The following is a 20,075-nucleotide window of genomic DNA, read 5'->3' on the forward strand; positions in this document are numbered from 1 at the left end:
CATGCATTGGGCATAACATTCCACCCTACAAACATCAATGTCTCAATACGGCAATTTCGAATAGAACGCGTATCTTTGATTCGAAATGGGGTGTCATGTAATAGGTTCAGCAGGTAACCTCACCTAGCCTCGAAACTATCAGAGTGGGCCGGTCTAAATTTGTATTCTGAAACCCTGGTTTTCAACTAGCAACTACAGACCGGCATAGTAAGCTCGGTGAACTAATCGACGCATACATGGTTCGACTAGCCCCTGATTGAAGTTACATGCTAACAGAGACTAAGAGGACCCAAAGCCTGTACCCAGGGGAAACTGAGCCGACCTCGATCCGTAGGCACGTTCTATATATCTTGATGCACATCCTGCGCCGTGGTACAAAGCTTAAGTTTATAGGTTGAGTCTTATTGTGTTATCGTTTAGCAACTATACGGAAGCATAAACCGTATAGACAGTTATCTCGGTCCCAATAGGGTGATGGATCGTTAGTAGTTTGAGCTACATAGTATTCTCTAAATCAAAGTTTTAATTCGGTCTCCTCAACATACGTTAAGAGATATATATATTACCGCTAGCATACGCTAACGCTATCAAGTCAGCTGCATGCTCGGACAGAGTTCCAACTCCCAGAGGTAGTGCGCCCACTTCCGGTCTTACCAGCAGAATTTTCATTAGTTCATATTTACTTTGTAGTTAGCAAAGCGCGAGATTATATGGTTATGCACGAGGTAATAACTAGACAAGTGGAATTAACTAGGCGGTCCAAGCGGTAGGGTTCCACATCAACTCATCAGAAAATCTGATTGGTCACTCGATGAGCTCCATCCCGAGGAAGAGCCAAGCCCGGATATTACGGAGCCTTCTCCGGAGTACGAAGTTCATAGATACATACTATGTACTCCGTACGAAAGAGTCGCTCGGTCAAACTTTGCAAGCGCCATACTGGAGAGTTACATCGCTTACCACTTTAGCTGTATCAACCGATAAAATTTATTCATAAAAGGGCAGCCATGTCGATGGATGCCTCCTCTTCCCGAATATTGGTTCCTGAGCTGTTTGGCTTTTCCTCCTATTGCAAAGACTTAGTGTGATTGAGTTCTTCCAATGTGGGCCCCTCGAAAGCTTGCGACGGCTTTTCAGCTGTTGCTTCTTTTGTCAGAGATTCAAGCTGCAGATATCGCCTGCTCAGTGGGAAACCCTTGCAAGGAGGGCTGTTGCTCAAGCGTTTCCCAGGTTTGTGGATATGGTCCAAGCTACTGCGGTAGCACTTGTATCGCGGGTGCCAGTTTGGATGGCACCTGTAAACATTTCGCTGAGTGCAACCCCGGTATCTATCCGGGTTGGGGAGAGCTCTGGGGTATCTATCATCCCTGGCACGCCTAGTGATACTACAATACATATCACTTGCTAACTATACTCACAACAGCTTCCAATTATTCGACCTCCCAGGCTTGTCCCCTGAATGTTTGCTGCAGTGAATATGGTTTCTGTAAGGAAACAGAGTGCCTCTTATACATGGAATGGAATCTCATATAACTTAACAGGTGGCACCACGTCTGATTTCTGTGGAAATACTGAATGGCCCTCCCCTTCATGCTCTGGTACTTCATCTGTTACGAAGCGAATTGGCTACTTTGAAGCCTGGAACCTGGATCACAGTTGCAATAGTAGGATTCAACCAGATGCTTCAAATATCCATATGCTAACTGTGTCTCAGCGATGACTCCAGAAGAAGTACAATTATCCTTTATAAAACAGGGAAGATCGATGCTAATTATTCCTTTAGATCCCCATTGGAGGATACACTCACTTGTTCTTCTCCTTTCTATACATTGACCCAGACACTTATGAATTGACGCCAATGGCATCTAATCAAACCGAAACTCTTTCTCGATTTGCTGCTCTTAAAAAGTACGGCGTCGAGGTCTGGATCTCCGTTGGTGGCTGGGCCATGAATGATCCGGGGCCATGGTCAGATGTCTTCTCCGAACTTGCGGCATCGGCTACAGCTCAGCAGTCATTTATTGACTCTCTCATTGCCATTCAACAGGAATATGGCTTTGATGGTATTGACATTGATTGGTATGTATTCCATCCTAGAACCTACGGATTTCGATAGTCTGGCTCTACATAAGTTGTTGTATCCGTGACTGATCCTCTCTCTAGGGAATATCCAGTTGCTCCAGATCGATTTGGTACACCCGATGACTACGTTAACTTTGTATCATTCTTGGAAAATGTACGTTCCGCCATGGGAAGCTCTTATGGGTTGGCGATCACCCTCCCGAGCTCCTATTGGTATCTTCAGTACTTCGACATTGTCAACATCGCGAAAACAATCGACTGGGTAAGTTCTTGACCTTTGAATTCGCAGTTAAATCTCAACTAGGCCTGACAAATGAACAGTTCAATTTCATGTCGTATGATATATATGGCACCTGGGACGCTGGGATTGAATCCATTGGAAGCTATGTCTATGCTAGCACTAACCTCACCATGATTGAATTGGGGCTACAGTTGCTGTGGCACAATGACATCCCGGCTAGCCAAGTTAACCTTGGCCTTGGCTTTTACGGGCGCAGTATGAGCTCTTGCTATCCCTTTCGATAGTCTATGCTAACCATACTTAGGCTACACCCTCGAAGATCCCTCGTGTGTGCAGCCTGGGTGTCCATTCACGACTGGCGGTATGTTTAAATTAACTCTGTATAACGAGTACCGAATCTCATGATGAACTAGGAAAGCCGGGGCCATGCTCTAAGACAGAAGGCATACTTTCTTATGATGAGATTCAAGACATCATAAATGACCCAAGCCGAAACCCGACGGTGTGGCTTGACTCTGATGCGGCTGTGAAAATTGCTGTCTATGATGAAGATCAATGGATTGCATATGATGACGTTGAAACCCTTCAAATAAAGCAAAACTTTGCCAATTCAAGGTGCATGGAAGGGTGAGTTGCCGCATAGAACAAATTCCTCTGCAAGTAACTTACCTGCTGATACCGTTGGTTGATCTATTACTAGTGTTTTCGTATGGGCTGTTGACCAGGACGTGTCTGGAAATCTTGCTGGTATAACTACTCTAAAGCCACTTAATTGCAGATCTTAGAATCTCTAACCTTTCACAGAGAGTATTTCGAACGCTACTGATCTATTCCCCGCTGGAGGAAGCGGAGAGCTGTATGTCTCGCCCGACATTTGGGATAGTGATTCGCCAGAACTTTCGTGCCAGGCTCCCTGTACTTTCATCTTGCCACTACTCCCGTTACCGACTCCAACAATTGTCACCTGGCCACCCCTCACTATCTCCCTTCTTGTCAGCGTCGATGGAGGGGTTTCCACCACGACAACCACAATTCCTGTTCCTGATTTCGAGATAACTGCCGTCCCCTTCTGGCCAGTAACCATTGCCAGCAATGAAGCAACAGGTGTCATGAGCCCCGTCCAAAGTATTACACCACCATCTCTCGTTCTAACTCTCCCTGGAAGCGTCACTCCGTTCCCGCCAGCGATCGTCAACTATACCCTCGTTGCGGAGAGCCAGTTGGCAGGTGTGACTGTCGCGCCCACGGCCACGGGAACGATTACCTCTGCTACCAGTTCAACTTCGACAAAGTCAGCTGTGGTGACCCCATCGCAAATTGCAGCCAACATGGCACAAGGCTGCACAGAGTTTTACGAAGTCCAAAGCGGTGACTCCTGCTGGAGCATTGAAAATAGCTTGGGTATTGCGGCTTCGGATTTTGAAGCTTGGAACCCTGACGTTGGTGATAGTTGTGCCAACGGTGTCTGGCTCAACTATTATTATTGTATCAGTCATGGCGACCCGACTGGGACCACGACGGGCACAGGAAGTCAGCCAACCTCGACAGTCACCACTGTCATTCCGGTGTTCTACAGCACATCGCACCCTGTCACTATCCAACCTCAGGCTACATATACCACGGTCAAACCTGAGAACCCCATTCCTCCAATCAATATCGACATCGGACCGCCGAAAGGCTCCTCCAGTAAAGGTGGTTGTGATGGGTGTGGTGAATTGGATTGTGGCCTCTTTGGCTGTGACGGCAAGTGTGGACTTTTCGGATGTGATGGGGGCTGTGGTCATTGGTGGTGTGGTGGAGGCTGTGGGTTGCAATATTGTGGACCTGGCTGTAGTACTGGTAAGAACACAATCTCATCTCAATACATTGAAGGCGTTCTAACACAGGCTTCATTTTAGGTGACTGCATCATCACAGGTGGAGGTGGTGGCGGTGGAAGCACCGGCTCCATTGGCCCTAAAAAAGGACAGAATCAAGATTGCAGCTCAATGGAAACAGCCGATATCTGCACGGTGTATGTGAAGAGTTTCTCTTCTTCGGGAATGGCTTCTTCATCAACTACGACTTCAGTAAGTGATCTCGAATCTTCCAAAACTAGTGTGTTCTGCATACCCTGACACTAGCGCTACTAGACGAACTGTGCTCCCACCCAGGGATGCTCGGTCACTGCATCGACCACGACTACCACTATCAGTACCACTGGAATATATTCCACCATCACTAACAGCTTCATGCTCGGTCCCCAGCCAACGTTGGCAGACTCTGTTCTGATGTCTATTTCTGCCAGCATCGTCAGCCAGCGAGAGGCCTGGGATGCCACACGCTGGTCCGGCTACACAATCACAAACAACCCAACATCAGCAAAGACATCCACTAGCAATTCTACTACCACTAGTAGCACTTCCACCAATACTACAACCACTTCTAGCGGGACTAAAACCACTTCCGGTACCTCATCCAGCAGCCCGACAATCAGAGCTAATGAACCCCCAAGCCCCGAGTACTATGAGTTGAACATGTATTCAACATCTGATTGCAGTGAATATATCATCGCCCAAGAAGGAAGTACCTCCGAGTACAACCTCGGTTGTTTATCCTGGTCTGAGCCAGAGTCGGCCTCTGCAGTGTACCCACTCTTTGACGAATCTGTTTTCTCAATCGCTGCCTGGACAGGGAGCTCTTGTGATTCACCGGACGAATTAGTACAATTGGAGTCTGGTACGTGCTATAGCCTGCCCATCAAAGCAGGTAATGGTGGCTGGAAGGTCAAACTGTTATGAGACTTTCTGGGATGTCTGGATTTGGATCGAAGAGAGGAGTTTGTTTTAAATGTTAGGAACGCAACCAGAATATAGTGAAGCCTAGTCCGCCTGGCCCTCGAGCTGTTCTCAGCATAGTCATAAGTAGAGTGCAGTAAAGAGTTCTCTAGTATTGTTACCGACTCAGTCCTGATTTGTAGCTGAATAAATGTTAAGCTCGTGGAGTCACAGACAGCAGCAGAATATTGATCGAGGTACAATAATAATCCAAAGACAATGTCTCTCATTCCCAATCCTTTGGCTTTATAAACAAGGTGTAGTACCCGGCTGTAATCGTTGTACCCGTCTTGAAGAAGAATGTTTTTGATATGAATGCACTGCATGAGACGTGACATTAATAATAACTCTGCTGCAGTTTTCTTTTCGAAGTCACACGAGTTAAACGTACCGCCTACAGTAACACATTGTCTATCCTATGTACGAGGGGGAACCGAGAAAGCCATGTGTGATTGTCACTTCCAAGGTTGCTAGATTTGATTGAGTCCGCTTTTAAATAGCTGGTGCCCACAATGTATATATCAGTGTGTCGCACATATATACTTTCACACATAATTACATAGTAGGGGCCAAATGGAATGTGTCTACTCTTCCGGAGCACTTCTTCCCATCTTCTCGGCGGCTCTCTGCTTCCCACCTTCAGTCACGTTAGGACTTTTCTGGGCGCTGTATATGAGCCAATTAGAATACAGAACAAATGGCTTTCCCTAAACGGTCATACTCACGCCTTAAGCCCAGCTTCGACTCTGACAGGGTCTTTGTTTGGATCGCCTCTTGCCTGATATATTTCATGGCGGGGTTTATCACCGCCGAGCTCACTAAGCTTGCCTTGTGCATTCTGCTTTGCCTCTTCTGAAACTCTCGGGTTGCTTAGTGTGCTACAGGTATGCTTAGCTATGCTCGTAAGTTGTATAGTGCGCACTGCGATACTTACGCCTTGTACCCACGCATCTCGTTAACCCTTTCTTCTGTCGCCATTTTTATTTGGATGAGTGAGAGCAGTTTCAACGAAGTGATACTGAGTGAACTGAGTTAGAGTATGTGCTATTGACAGACAATTCTAGCGCTTAAATGCGTTACAATCATGAGCAGGTCGTCTCACGTCAGTTCTCCGTCACTACATCCTGTGAGGATTTCCAAGGTTGCTCTCCCTTATGATATAATTATAATGTATTCATCACATCACCGCCTAGTAATGAGGAATGTCCTGAGGGTCTTGGCCAGATACACCAGGGGGTCTTATCTTTCATTAATTATTAATTCGTCCCTTGCGAGAGACATTGAAGTGGGAGGCTGAAGGAGCATTTGCACTTGCTATTGTCAGCCGTAAACCGCATGTGCACCTTCACTATATACTACGCTTCCGCTAACTCACTTTCTATACATTTAAGGTTCATGCAAGTAAGCAGCATTTAGAATTGCCAATATTCGCAAGGCACGTCCAAATTAGGGTTGTCCGTAGGACCAAGGTTGTCGCATTGTTCGCGTGGCGTGAGGCCTGATTGGGTTTTTACAAGTGTTCTCTCGGCTTCTAGTAGGAAAGCTTTGTGGCGAACCCTAATTTATCGTGCACTTATCCCGGCCAACACTGTAGAGTCCCATCCCACCTCAGTCTCCGGTTGAAGTTCAGTCATAAGATACGGAGCGTCTACGACTCCATACGTTTACAGCAAGTGAACGATTGTTATGCAAGGTTATGTTTCATTGCCATCCATTGAGAAGCCACCACAGTAAACGTTTGCATATGCGTAGAAAGTGGCAATGCGACATGCTAAAGGTAAACTCGAGTATACCAAGGTTGCAAATACAGATAGTCGGCTTTTATATCCAGCTGAAGCCTTATGGAAATGATACAATAGCACGACTTTGATATGTTGACTTCTCACTCCATTTGGATAGGGGCTATGTGTTATCGACAGCATTTCCAACAAAATCAAGCGAATTCGCTGAGCGGCCACCTCCATGCGGCTTGTGACCTCACATCTCTGGTGACCACAATCCTTGCCACAATTGCCCACGCCTCGTGGCTGATGACCCCAAATTTCATGGACCTGATCGACCTGAATGTTTTGAATAACCGATCATAACGACGTATGCTTGCCACAGTCTCTGAGTTACGTACTTCGTGCGTCAGAACAGTTAGACAAGTAGCACAGCCAAGCTCCGACTATATAATGATTAACTTGAAGGACAGTTTTGGGAGTTTAACCACTAGTATATATCCTGAACGCCTCACTCTTCCTTTACGGCGAAATTGCGTTGAAACATTGCACACAACTGCTCAAATTACAAAATGTCGAACCCCGCCGAAAGAATTGCAGAAGATAACTATGAAAGAGAAAATGATGCTTCGCCCGTGCCAGGAAACGTCACAGATAGCTCCTATGCCGAAGAACCCAACCCGAACCTGAGAGATAAAGTCCCTATCCAGCCAGACGACCAGTCATTCGAAGATCCAATGCAACCTCCTTATTCCAATTCTGACCAGCAGCTTGGTAAGACCATATTCTACAATTTTACAGTTTAGGTGTCTAACAGGTTACAGAGAAGGACGAAAGCGAAGCGATCGATAAGTCCAATGTCTTAAGGGGAGAGCGTCTCCGTCATGCAAAGCCTAGAACGGCGAACAGATACAATGAGGGGCCAGATGAAAATGATCTACCGGCCGGGGCGGAGTGATTTGCGATCGTTCTCTATCAGTTTGTACGGGATCACCCATATATTGGATGGGTAGACATTCTACCTCGCGGATCTTTAGCTGTCTATACATGTTATAAATGAGACCGGTAGTGCTTAGAGATAACAATGAATTGAGCCAATGGATGTTGGCGTCAGAGATGACTGTGCCATGTTGAATGAACAGAAAAGTATTGTAAAGGAGTGTTCGACTTCGACGCTACGTTGAACAGCGACGAAAGTAGGTAAGAAAGGAATCAAAGCGCTGCAATCTAGGTGATGCCTCAATAGTCATCACCACGGCTGATCACTTCCTTGCATGATTCTCGCAACAGAATAGTCTAGAAAGTTTTAGCATCGCGGGTTGTCTCATGAAGAAGGTTTTACAAACATGTTCGAACTGCGCAGAATACGACCCTCTAACGTCCATCAAAGGCTGGTAAACCTCGACATACCCGTTAGATACAAGGTTATTCATCTGTTCATTGTAAGCACAAGATTTCTATAATAGAATGAGAAACACTCACACCAGCCAGATAACGTTCAACGCCAAGTCGTTCAAGATAGCGGCGACAGAAGACAAGTGAGCCGAAATTTTCATTGATTTTCTGATAGAGGGATTTGGCGCTGGCAAGGTGCGATGTGATCCGTTTCGGTGCGGATGGGTCTTTACCATAACCATAGACTCCAGGCTAAATAATTGCGTGAATATGTGACGACTACAGGGAACGAGGATGAAACATACCCCATCAAAAAGATAGCCACGGCCGGTTGTCCCGAATGTCTCAATGGCAAATATCTCTCCCTCTTCCATCTTGCTGTTGTCATTGTTCTTGACAAATGGTACAGATTTCCCAGCGTGAATGCGATATTGCTCGATGTTGTGTCCAGTGATGTTGCGCACCGCCTTGACAGGAAACGTCCGACCATTGATGTCAACCTCATAGCTTTCCATGGCTTCTTGTATGGCAGCGCTGACATCGCTAATACGGACATCGACCCCCGCATTCTAAGAGTGGTCAGCGGTCAGTCTAGCATAAAAACGGATAATTGTTTACCTTGATGCCAGTATTGGTAGCGTCCTTGACAGCAGCAAGCAGATTATCATAGGTTGGGTCGAATGACATTGTGAAAGCGCTGTCCACAATCCAGCCGTTTATGTGAACGCCAAAATCGACTTTCATCACATCGCTTGAGTCGAGGACCACCTCCCTTTGGCCTGGGTTCGGTGTATAGTGTGCAACACAATTGTTGAGTGACAGTCCCGTGGGGAAGCCCAATCCGGATATGAGGCCTTGACCAGTATCCAGGCCGGCATTATCGAGCAACGCTCTAACGCCATCCTCGATTCCCACAGCAATCTCCGTGAGGGCCTGGCCAGGACGCACGCTCTCTTGGGTCCAGCGTCGGACTTGGCGGTGTACCTCTGCAGCCTTCCGATAGTCATTCAAAAAGGTGTCGTCTTCGATGTGATGACGGGAGTGGTGTCGGACTTCATCGGCGGTTGTTCGGGCCGTATTTTCGACCACCGGTTCATAGACTTGAGCCTCGCCATGTGGATACCGACGATCAGGGAATAGATAGGCAAGAGGGATTCGTGGAGGTGAAGATTGCTTCAACGCAGATGACTTCTTCTTGGGCCTCTTTTTTCTCTTCTTCGAATTTGTCGAGGGGGCAGTTTGCGGATTCAACGGCACGGCAGGAGTGCAGGAGGTACTGTCGCCATCGGCGTCATCATCTCCTTCTCCTTCTCCAAGCGTGCCATCACCATCCCGTGACCAATGGGCGCCCCGTGGTTCCCCACCAGTGGCGGTAGCCTTGGTTGAGCTGGGATGAGCATCTGCTAAACGTCAGTCGACTTCGACGGACGATTGTTGTGTGACTTACTACCACCTCCTTGGCTCTCATTCTCAGGTGTTTTGGAGCCCATATCGACATGAAGAAAAGTGACTCGGGGATAATTGACTGTAAAGACTATCTAGGAAGCAAAGTTCGGGTCCGCGGGTGTCCCCGCGGTGTTTCTTGTGTTTGACTGGTTTGAATGGTTTGAATGGTTTGACTTGTCTTCGCCAGATTTGCTGTGTTTCCTATGTTTGCCGTGTTTGCTTGTCTGCCATTTTCGCAGGGCCCCTAACAGAACGCGGTATATACCACATAAGGGGCTATTCGTTTGTTTCTGTTTTGTTTTTTTCTTCTCAGCAGACCAAAAAATGATACCCGCCAAGAAGCATCAGGGAAGGCTATGGTCGCTTGGACGCTGCTGTTCATGGAGATATACGATTCCTCGATCCTGGAGAAGGTGATAACAAAGGAATACTAAAAGACTCATGGTGAAAGGCAGATACTAAAAAGTACATAGATATTCTTCCTATATGCAACATTCAAGTATTCCCCCTCCTATGCTAAGTACCTAAGTACATATAGATGGTAAACTTCCCCGCATTTTCTGCGATTCGCCATTCGACATGCATATCCCGCCATCACATTAACCGATGGTCCGAAACTTCTAAAGTTCCTCTCAATGTTCATTACACTGAATTTGGTGAGTCCATATGAGTTCAAATAATAAAACATCGCGATCACGGTTCGGTAAGTAATTCCATTTGTAGAATTCAGAACTCCACGCTTGGTCACTTCGCTAATTTGTGCAGGCTGTCGCACCTGTCGCGCCCGAAAAGTGAGATGCCATCTTCCTGTTCTAGGGGTCCTGATATTCTAAAACATATCACAATTACACAGGTCAAATGTGACGAGACACCTGGCGAATGCGGCAACTGTGCTCGATTGCGGCTGGTTTGTTCCGGCTACACAACACCTGTGAGGTCTCAAACAATAGGGGGTGAAACAGACCTGCGACATTCTACGAGAGGAAAAAGGACATATCGCTCTTGCACGGCATGTCGTGCTTCGAAAACCAAATGCTCCGGTGAGCGCCCATGCCAACGATGCCGCTGGAAATGTTCAACCGAATGTGTTTACGCCGAGTCTACACAGCCCACTTGGGTGCGCAGAGTCAACATGATCCAGACAGACAGCCCAGACTTCTCTTCATCCCGACCCTTCATCCCTGGACAGTCTTTCGAGGAGACACCATCCAGACAGGCCAGTCCGCCTAGTCTAATGGATACGCCGTCTACACCACAGGCTTTCCCTAGGAGTTCATCATCTCCACTTGACTGGTGAGCTGTGGAGATTTTCGCTAATTTATCCCATCTGATGGACTCCTGCTCACTCGCTATAGGTTGGCTACCGATTACCTTCCCAGCTCACCGAGAATTGTGATGCTAGTCGAGGCGTACTTTAACAATATCCACCCTCTACGTGCCTTTGCTTTTATACACAAGCCGTCTTTCCTACAACAATTGGATGGATACGTCTTGGAGAACCACCACAATCATGCTCTTTTACATATTATCTGTGCATTAGGAGCCCAGTAAGCCCAACTGACTTCTCGGAGACAAAGTCTTAGGCTTAATGGTTTTAGGTTTTATGCTCTGTCATACAGCGAGACGACAGCTCCACTTGAGCCCAAATTCGTCCTTCTTGCAGGCACTCAATGGGCTAAAATTTCCCAACGCCTCATCCTTGAGACCATAGATCGTGTGACTATTGAAAGTCTAATGGTGCGCCCTGCAACCAAGCCCCTATATACTGCAACTAACGATATGGAAAGGCTTCCGTTCTGCTTCATGATTATGCAGTTCGATTGGGGAACTTCTCAAACGCGTTTATGCTGAGTGGGCTTACTACACGCATGACCCAGGCGCTCCAAATCAATCTTGAATACAACACCGACATCCTCTGCCAGAATACTGATAACGGTCTTCCAGTCACAGCAAAAGAGTCCCGTCGGCGGTTGATGTGGAGCTGCTACATAATGGATGCGCTTGTTGGCAGCGGAGTAGACCAGCTGACGCTGATGGATGAAAGAGATGTCAAAATCCAGCTTCCATGCAATGAGCGCAACTTCACTCAGCAAGTCCCCTGCCTCACAGAAACTTTATATCCTGGAAGTTGGCTCAAGATCCTGCCGGAAGATTTAGATACAAAGACTCTGTCCCCCAACATGGGAATAATGGCATATTTCATTCGACATATCTCAATCCGCAAAAGGGTTCTAAGGTATTCTCCCCATGGAACCTATATTTCCATTCTTGAAACTTACTGTTGAACAAGATATATCAAGCATTTGGGAGATGCTATGGTCCCGTGGGACCCTGCATCGGAATTTGCGCTTCTAGATGCAGATTGCCGGGCATGGTACGACTCCCTACCAGCAAGTCTACAATTCACACCCGATGCAATGTACATTCGCAAAGAAACATCTCAATTAGGAGCCCTATGTTTGCTCCATTGTGCGCACTATCAAACTGTCTGCGACCTATATCGACTAGGTGCCCCTGCGCTTTACAAACTCCGAGCTGCTTTCGACTTCCCTCCTGAACAAGCGGACTTCCTTCAACATCTCCAGCAAGTTCTCTTTGATGCAGCTCGGGCTTTGGCAACTATCATTGGACAGGCAGCTGGACATGGTCCTCAAATGTTGGCAGACTCCTGGCTTCCCACCATCGCGTATGACAGCTGCCGGATCATGGTATATCATTTGACTCAGATCCTTGATCCGCGCTCCGATAATGCAAAGGCGCTTGCGCTAGCCACCATTCCTCTCCTCCACAGTAATATCAACGCATTGAAGTCAATGGGATCACTCAATGCAATCGCCAGTACACTTGTCAGTGCTTTTCAGGCTTTAATTTGAATGGGACTCGTTGCTAATCTACCTGCCAGTCCTCTGCAGCAGAAACAATGCTTGATCGTTCTGGTATTGAGTCTGAGGTTGTCAGGCAGAACATCATACCCGATGACCCCTATCAATCAACTGAGGAGGAAGACACGAGGTAAAGATGGCTGTTTCTTGAAACTTCTCCTTACTTGCTAAAGCTGGATTATAGTACCAATATTCGAGGATCCCCAGTTCAAAGTGCGCCGGATTATGTCCTAAATCCGCTGACGATTTTCCGAATGGCACGCAAATCTATACCAGAGCGACATGCCCCGGAAAGGGCGAGCACTACGTCGGCACCTAATAGTGTCCTTTCTGAAAATAGGGTTTCCCCTTGCGAGGTTGTTGGCTCCTCCAGGACAGATCCACCTGACGTAGAAGTTGGCCAAGCGAGCCTTGAGGAGCTACAAACTCTATTCATGTCCGATCTCGGATGGGCGTGGCAGCCCGCAGACACGGCAGTCGGATCAGGAACAGAGGGAGCTGGACTCTTGCCATGGGCAGGTGGATATCCCATCGCTCAAACACAACCCTGGTTGCCTGTGTTTCCATTCCCCCAGCAGGGCTGACAGCGTCCGGGGTAAATTTTCCCTTTATACATGACGGCATCCTTAGTATGGTCCTCTGAAAGAACGTTTAATCCATGATGAGCACAACACCCATCAGAGCAGTAGGCGTTGAAATAACAAGTATAATTTCAGGCTCAATAGGTTGTACTTGACACAGCAATTTACACATTCACTCCGCGTCCAAGGGACAGACAGGAGGAGTGTCATTAACCTGGATACCTCCGCGCTTCTTCTCCAAAGTATCGTGGTATGGGAGTTTCCACCCTCCTTCTGATTCCGGAGCCGAAAGCCAAAGTCGCATCAAATGCCGTCGTCGGGCAGGCCGACCATTCCCATCAACCGCCCCAGGTGGATGATCGGTGTAGGCAGTTCGTGCATGGAAGACATGTGTATTACTCAAGAATTGAATATCACCTGGAGCTAGAATCATGTGTAGGGACAGCTCAGCGCAGGTCTTCTCAAATACCTCTAGGGCATGTTTCTGTCTGTCTGACAAAGGGGGTATGCATGCACCAGGCCCTGAGTTGAAACGTGCTAATGATGTCACGTTCATAGGATCGAACCTTGCGTAGACTCGTGGGCTGGGGCTGCTGGTGTCGTTTTCGAGGTAAAGGATGCTCCCTCGAATCCACTCTTCTTCGCCTTCGGATGTTTCGCCCTTCCGATCAAAATACCAGTTGGGCTCACATAGTGTTCGTACCACATCAGGATATCTCTCCTGTAGTACGTTGAATACATGATGCGTGGAGGCAATGTCTGACTCCCCGCCAGACAGAGATTTGGCGATACAAAGGAGGCCAACAAGATCGGCTCCATCCGTGTGAAAGTATTGACTAACAAATTAACCTTTGATCCATAACCAGTATGAGTAGTTACATACCGAGCATTTGTTCGATAGATTCGAACTCTGTCAGTTTTGGTCGGATCTTCTCCTAAATCCTTGACATGGCCAAGGACATGCCCTCGGCCGTTTTGACTGACAAAGTAGCCTAAGTATGTGCCAAGGCCCATATACGCTGTTGCACACTTCTGAAGATCCCACTCCTGTACAGGGAGTCCTCTAAAAAGGAAGAATCCTTTGCCATTAATCAGGTCTTGTCGAAGCGCTTCCAGCCGCCCGGACAAATTGGGCAAAGGGAAATTGGCCTATGGACAAGTTAGTTTCGGTCGTATGCGTCATATTCTCGCGGATAATCACACCTTTGATATTCCAGTCAAAGGAGCTCCACCCTGGATGAACTGATCTGTAGCATGGCTGATCTCCGCAACCTCATCTGCGGTGAAGCGATGAGTCCAAAGTTCAGGATACTCGCGATAATCTTCAGGTTTCCACACTGTAGGCCCCGTATGAATCTTCGGGAAATCTGCATAGGGCCGAACTTGTGAATACACTGGGGGTGCTGGCCAGATGTTTTGAACCCATCTGGGAATACAGAGAGCTTGACGGGGCGCGACAGAGTCTGTGAGCCAGTAGCTTCCACAAGTCCGGGGGCCATGGTTAAATGAGATTTGACGTGAATGAATGATAATAGTATTCTTAGTGCAGGAATCTGTTTGCCAGTGTCCTTGAATGAAGAGGTTGATCTATCATCAGAAATAGATGCTGCTATATATACTTTCACTCCGCGGTTTCTCGGCTCGTCGTCCCGATCGGTCTCGGCCTATCGCTTCATTGCTGGTACCTCGTCGCTTGCGATTTGCAAGTCCACGTCGAAGTTCTGAACGGTGGAGAAAATTTGATTACAGCACGATGTAATCTGATCAGAGCTCCAATCAACACCTAAGGCGATGTGCATTTAATGGGATGACAACCCGAACCCCAATGCTTGCTTGACGGCTTGTCGGCCAACAAGCCGAGATATGCCAAACTGGCATCACGCAATATACCTCCATATAATCGCAAGATTTGGCGAATTGAAGAGTTGATAAAGGAAATCCATCGAGGCTGTGGTAGTCATATCGGAATTCGGAGAGTAGTATTATGTATGTATGCTTCAATAAACATATACTCCGAGTTCCTGAAGGTGTTGTTCCAATTTAATGCCCAGAACGGGCCCGTCATTAATTTATCATTAATTCTACTCTTTCATATGTGGGTTCTGGTCATCAAAGCCTGCAGCCGATGTCTCAATATCCGGTCGCTTAGTGCCAGCTCGGTCTGAGCATGACGCTGACTTCAGTGAGTTACTCCGAGTTCTCTCCTCACCATACAACGGTAGAGTATTTAGGTCGACAAGGTACATATACCAATAATAAGTTCCTATAGTTTCCATTAGTCTAGGTGCTTTATTTGCGAGAATGAGTGATACTGACCACAAAATACACCTCCGCCGATGATATTTCCTAATAAGGTTGGGATGATACCTTTCCAGATGTACAGGCCAATTGTAATCTGTGGCGCTCCAAGCCAAATGCCCAATGGAATGAATGTCATGTTTGCAACGACGTGGTCGAAGCCCAGGGAAACAAAAGCGAAGGTGGGCAACCAGATTCCAATAATTTTGGAGGCCAGATCACGGCCTTGGATACCAAAAAAGCAAGCTAAACATACTAGCCAGTTACATCCAATGCCACGCAGGAGTATCATGTGAAAATCAGGGGTGACCTGCTTTTTTGTGGCAAAGGAAATAACAGCGGACCTGAATGGCTCTGCGGAAAATGCATTTCCATCTACGGAACATTAGCCACATTGTTTTACAATAGGGAAGCGAAATCCCTACAGCCGAAGATGATAGCCACGATAAATAAAGATCCGGCGAGGTTGCCAATGAATGTCACAGCCCAGTGAATCAGCATTCTTGACCAAGGTAGGCGGCGATGGAGCACAGCTAATGTAGTAAACTAGTACATGTTAGTCACTAGACTTCCAGCAACAGTCCAATTTGTGCGTAGACATACCATAAATGATCCAGTGCAAAGGTCTGCACTTGTTAGGAGGATCATACACAGACCGTAAGGAAACACCAAGGCGCCGATAGTTCGAATCAAACCCGGTGCATTGTCTTGAAACCAGGGTGTGGCCGTGGTACTAAGAGTAGTCCCGCAAGCGAATGCAAGTAAACAACCAGCTGATACTGCACTCAAAAACACCTTGTCCAGCCGCATATTCCCTTTATGTGCCCCCGTTCTTGAGACGGCTTCAGTCACCTCTCGAGGCGAGAGTGCATCGAAAGTCATTTTGATCAGAAGACAATCCCAGTCTGGAGATAATGGTTTGATTGTTCTGAAGGATATATAAGTCTAGAGAGCCAGGGAAAATATATCATTGTGGCAAGAGAATTCTCTGCGATGAATGGCTTATCTCTCACCCAGCGGAATCCCGAATAGTTCCCGACCTCGGCTGCTTCAAGTCTGGATTTATCAAGATTATTGAACTCAGATAAGAGCCTGGACATTGGTGAAACGATGACTGGCTAGAGAGTAAGTTCACACAGTAGAGATCATCGAGTCAAAAGAGAATGAGTTATCAGAGTCAGGGGTCTTGGCAAGATAAGGGTTGTCCTCGAGATCCTACATCTCCGCGGATGTACGGAGTAGTTAATGGAAAATACCCTATGCCAGCTAACTTTAGTAGTATAGTACTACACGGTGTATCATTTCAAATGTTAGATGGCTACAACATAGGGATGCACCTTTAAATTTTATGTAAAGCCTCCGGGATGTACTCCGTAGCCATTGTACATACTAGCCTCCTTATCGTGACATACTGACCCGGGAATATGGGAATATGGGAATACGGGAATACCTTTGTGCTTCCGTGTGACCTGTGAATGAACTTCAATAAGTCCATAACAGCGAAATCAATCCTACTCGTCACTCGTACCATCAAACCGGAAATCCAGTACTCATTTTTCATCGGGACAGACCTTGGATTGGATGGTTCCGGGGACACTTCCTACCTACAACATAGGTACCTAGGTAGGTATTGGTCACGAAATGTTAGTAATCCTTTCCTTGGCGGTCCTCGGCCGCATAATTCTAGTGGCTAGAATACAGAAACTAGCATTACATATGGCGATACTGTTGTACAGAGTAGTGGCCGATGCATTGTGCGGATCCATAAGCACAATCCCACAACCCGTCCGACTATAGCGATCAAGACATTGACCACATATGTCGCGTGCACTACAAGCACCTATTTAGCACAAGAAAGCCAAGCACGACACGAGTAGCAAGAGTTGCCAGCCGCGCAAGAACTTCATGGTTTCACTCAAAGTATGGTCTTCTCAAAATCTGGAGACATCGAAACTTTTTCTAGAAGGGAAATGACTCCTCATGTTTTATTATAATGGACATGGTATTTATAAAGTGGCAATATAGTAGTGAAGTGATTTGCGCCGAATGATGAGGAACTGGAACCGGTTGACCCCAATATAAGTGACCTCTGGAGACGCGTCGTTTGACTTGTTTATCTTGTGGATTGCCTTGGCGCCTCAGGCGTAAATAATAATCCACAACCAACTTGCAAGTTGGTTGCCCATTCATTCATTCGTGTTTTCTGAACTGCATTTTGATAATACTTTGGAGTATAGTGTGTCAATAATTTGGCTGAGGAAAAGGGGGGAAATCATTGTTTTCGTTTTCTTGGACTGCCTTTTCGGTCCTTACCTAGGTAGAAGCGAAGAGGGGAACTATATATATCTATATAATAGACTGAAGCATGTTATTGTAGGTATCTATATCAATATTACCTAGCCCTTGGGTTTCTCTATTCTAAAAGAGCTGATCTAGGTCATCTTTAGAAGTGTGAGACATGTAGTCTTCCTCGCGAGAATAGGCCGATTATACTCAGATCTATATTTTCGGCCAGTCCGCAGCAGCTTGACTTACAATTCTCTCCATCTCCGGCTGTCAGATGAACAAGGCTACATAATACTACCCTCTTATCCCCAGTTACGGGTTCAACCCCCACGACCCTCGAGTTTCGGTTGGTCTCGGTAATAACGGGAGTTCCGAATGGGATCTCCGTCGAAAGAAAGAAGGATATCCTAACTGGAAGACATAAACAACGCTAATCAATATAAGGTAAGGCTTGTTCGCTAAATGTCTTGGTTAGCATATGGCGCGTTTACACTTTCGTGGGGGGAGACCTTGGAATGCGGAGACGTGGGGAACATGGGGAAACATGGGAAATATGGGGAAACCCAGGATTAGAATTGATGACGTGGGGTGGTGCAATTGACCCTATAGAATATATATATATATATCCATATATTCTATATGGTTTGAGACGTAAGACCAAGATAAACAGAACCTCCTATTCAAAGACCCCACCATGTCCAAACCAGATGTTGTTCACAATGAAGCGGCGGATCACCAGAAGGTGGACAAACTCGTGGACAATAGTGGCATTGTACGCGTCCCCTTGACCGAAGAAGACAGCAAGCGCATCTGCCGCAAGACCGACCGGACTATTCTTGTTGTGCTCGTCTGGGTCTACTTCTTGCAGATTCTCGATAAGACAGTCCTGGGATACGGTGCAACATTCGGTTTACAGGAAGACACAGGCCTCACCGGCAACGAATATTCACTCGTCGGCTCTATCGCACCCATCGCACAACTTGCCTGGCAGCCCTTTTCTTCATACCTGATTGTCAAGGTTCCCCACAAGATCCTTATGCCAGTGCTATGCCTTGGATGGGGTATTGCGCAGACATGCATGGCTGCATGCCACAACTTCGGCACCTTGATGGCGGCTCGATTTTTTCTCGGTCTGTTTGAGGCGGGGTGTCTCCCTCTCTTTGGTGTTATCACAAGTCAATGGTACCGCCGTGCGGAGCAACCGATACGGATCGCTGCGTGGTATAGTACAAATGGCCTAGCAACTATCGTCGCAGCTGCTTTATCGTATGGATTGGCACAGATAGAGTCAGACGTGCTCGATTCATGGCAGATGTAAGAAGTCAACCCGTCCAATCCTCGAGAGTGGTATATTCTGACTGCGTCTTAGCATATTTCTTGTGGTTGGCTTGATAACTGTCGCATCTGCCCCAATCGTCTACTGGCGCTTGGACACCGATATATCCACCGCTCGCTTCCTCAGTGAGGAGGAGAAAGCCCAAGGGATGGAGCGCCTGCGAGCTAACCAGACTGGAACCGGAAATACCGAGTTCAAGTTCGGTCACGTCCTCGAGGCCTGCTTAGAACCCAAAACATATCTCTGGATCGGAATGGCAATGCTCCTCAACATTGGTGCCAGCGTGACCAACGTCTTCGGTCCGCTGATTTTAAGCGGCCTTGGCTACGATAAATACAGGACAACTCTGCTGACCATGCCATTTGGCGCGTTGCAATTCGTCATCATTCTGCTGGCAAGTTATCTTGCCCAAAGCGCTCGTGTGAAGGGCGTCATTATCGCGGCTTTCATGCTGCCCGTGATAGCCGGTCTAGCAATTCTGTATGCAGTGGCTCGGACCAAGTCTGTGCAGGGCCAGTTACTTGCTGGCTACTATCTACTCGCATTCCTATTTGGAGGCAATCCATTGATTGTGACCTGGATCATCGGTAACACGGCGGGCACCACCAAGAAGTCCGTAATCATGAGTTTCTTCAACGCAGCAACCTCGGCAGGGAATATCATTGGCCCGTTGCTCTTCAATGAGAAGGACAAGCCAGCCTACCACCCAGGCCTGCGGGCATGCCTCGGAATTTTCTGTACATTGGCCGCTGTTATTTTCATTCAGTGGGGAAACCTATGGTTCCTTAACAAACAACAGGCCCGCCTACGTGTACAGAATGGCAAGAGAGCTGAGATAATCGACCTTTCGATGCAAAATAAATATCAAGACACGCAGGATAACCAGGAGGAGACCGGACGTGAGACTGTGCAAGTTGGGGATAATGCGTTCCAAGATCTGACCGATCGGGAGAATGATGAATTTGTATATATCTATTGAGGCTAGTCACCAT

At 47.1% G+C, this 20,075-nt stretch overlaps 8 protein-coding genes across 8 annotated transcripts; 4 read left to right on the forward strand and 4 right to left on the reverse strand.

Moving 5' to 3' along the window:
• Nucleotides 1–1,101: 1,101 nt before the first annotated feature.
• Nucleotides 1,102–5,102, forward strand: N7519_001715 (uncharacterized protein; the record flags this gene model as incomplete). Its single annotated transcript, XM_057288493.1, has 12 exons — nucleotides 1,102–1,354; nucleotides 1,424–1,486; nucleotides 1,542–1,705; nucleotides 1,784–2,079; nucleotides 2,164–2,344; nucleotides 2,404–2,578; nucleotides 2,628–2,684; nucleotides 2,737–2,950; nucleotides 3,024–3,070; nucleotides 3,128–4,162; nucleotides 4,222–4,391; nucleotides 4,455–5,102. 12 exons carry the CDS (start codon nucleotides 1,102–1,104, stop codon nucleotides 5,100–5,102), a joined length of 3,303 nt encoding a protein of 1,100 aa, XP_057149695.1.
• A 620-nt stretch (nucleotides 5,103–5,722) lies between these two features.
• N7519_001716 (Con-6 family protein) lies at nucleotides 5,723–6,116 on the reverse strand (the record flags this gene model as incomplete). Its single annotated transcript, XM_057288494.1, has 3 exons — nucleotides 5,723–5,804; nucleotides 5,864–6,016; nucleotides 6,073–6,116. 3 exons carry the CDS (start codon nucleotides 6,114–6,116, stop codon nucleotides 5,723–5,725), a joined length of 279 nt encoding a protein of 92 aa, XP_057149696.1.
• Nucleotides 6,117–7,431: 1,315 nt separating this feature from the next.
• Nucleotides 7,432–7,817, forward strand: N7519_001717 (uncharacterized protein; the record flags this gene model as incomplete). Its single annotated transcript, XM_057288495.1, has 2 exons — nucleotides 7,432–7,633; nucleotides 7,684–7,817. 2 exons carry the CDS (start codon nucleotides 7,432–7,434, stop codon nucleotides 7,815–7,817), a joined length of 336 nt encoding a protein of 111 aa, XP_057149697.1.
• A 281-nt stretch (nucleotides 7,818–8,098) lies between these two features.
• N7519_001718 (uncharacterized protein) lies at nucleotides 8,099–9,744 on the reverse strand (the record flags this gene model as incomplete). The annotated part of the gene is made up of 6 exons (XM_057288496.1): nucleotides 8,099–8,155; nucleotides 8,206–8,292; nucleotides 8,342–8,506; nucleotides 8,560–8,823; nucleotides 8,873–9,654; nucleotides 9,702–9,744. 6 exons carry the CDS (start codon nucleotides 9,742–9,744, stop codon nucleotides 8,099–8,101), a joined length of 1,398 nt encoding a protein of 465 aa, XP_057149698.1.
• A 1,088-nt stretch (nucleotides 9,745–10,832) lies between these two features.
• Nucleotides 10,833–13,166, forward strand: N7519_001719 (fungal specific transcription factor domain-containing protein; the record flags this gene model as incomplete). The annotated part of the gene is made up of 7 exons (XM_057288497.1): nucleotides 10,833–10,993; nucleotides 11,056–11,247; nucleotides 11,299–11,437; nucleotides 11,488–11,936; nucleotides 11,991–12,546; nucleotides 12,603–12,712; nucleotides 12,767–13,166. The coding sequence occupies 7 exons, from the start codon at nucleotides 10,833–10,835 to the stop codon at nucleotides 13,164–13,166; spliced, it is 2,007 nt and encodes a 668-aa protein (XP_057149699.1).
• A 169-nt stretch (nucleotides 13,167–13,335) lies between these two features.
• Nucleotides 13,336–14,662, reverse strand: N7519_001720 (TauD/TfdA family dioxygenase; the record flags this gene model as incomplete). Its single annotated transcript, XM_057288498.1, has 4 exons — nucleotides 13,336–13,999; nucleotides 14,047–14,312; nucleotides 14,367–14,500; nucleotides 14,557–14,662. 4 exons carry the CDS (start codon nucleotides 14,660–14,662, stop codon nucleotides 13,336–13,338), a joined length of 1,170 nt encoding a protein of 389 aa, XP_057149700.1.
• Nucleotides 14,663–15,882: 1,220 nt separating this feature from the next.
• On the reverse strand, nucleotides 15,883–16,343 carry N7519_001721 (uncharacterized protein; the record flags this gene model as incomplete). Its single annotated transcript, XM_057288499.1, has 2 exons — nucleotides 15,883–16,007; nucleotides 16,118–16,343. 2 exons carry the CDS (start codon nucleotides 16,341–16,343, stop codon nucleotides 15,883–15,885), a joined length of 351 nt encoding a protein of 116 aa, XP_057149701.1.
• A 2,074-nt stretch (nucleotides 16,344–18,417) lies between these two features.
• On the forward strand, nucleotides 18,418–20,062 carry N7519_001722 (putative MFS transporter; the record flags this gene model as incomplete). The annotated part of the gene is made up of 2 exons (XM_057288500.1): nucleotides 18,418–19,061; nucleotides 19,117–20,062. Coding segments are annotated over 2 exons (1,590 nt in total), but the record flags the coding sequence as incomplete, so codon positions are not given.
• Nucleotides 20,063–20,075: the final 13 nt, after the last annotated feature.

Source organism: Penicillium mononematosum, assembly GCF_028829835.1.
Source record: "Penicillium mononematosum strain IBT 11891 chromosome Unknown utg000002l:1.0-8112719.0:1.0-8118358.0, whole genome shotgun sequence".
NCBI lineage: Eukaryota > Fungi > Ascomycota > Eurotiomycetes > Eurotiales > Aspergillaceae > Penicillium > Penicillium mononematosum.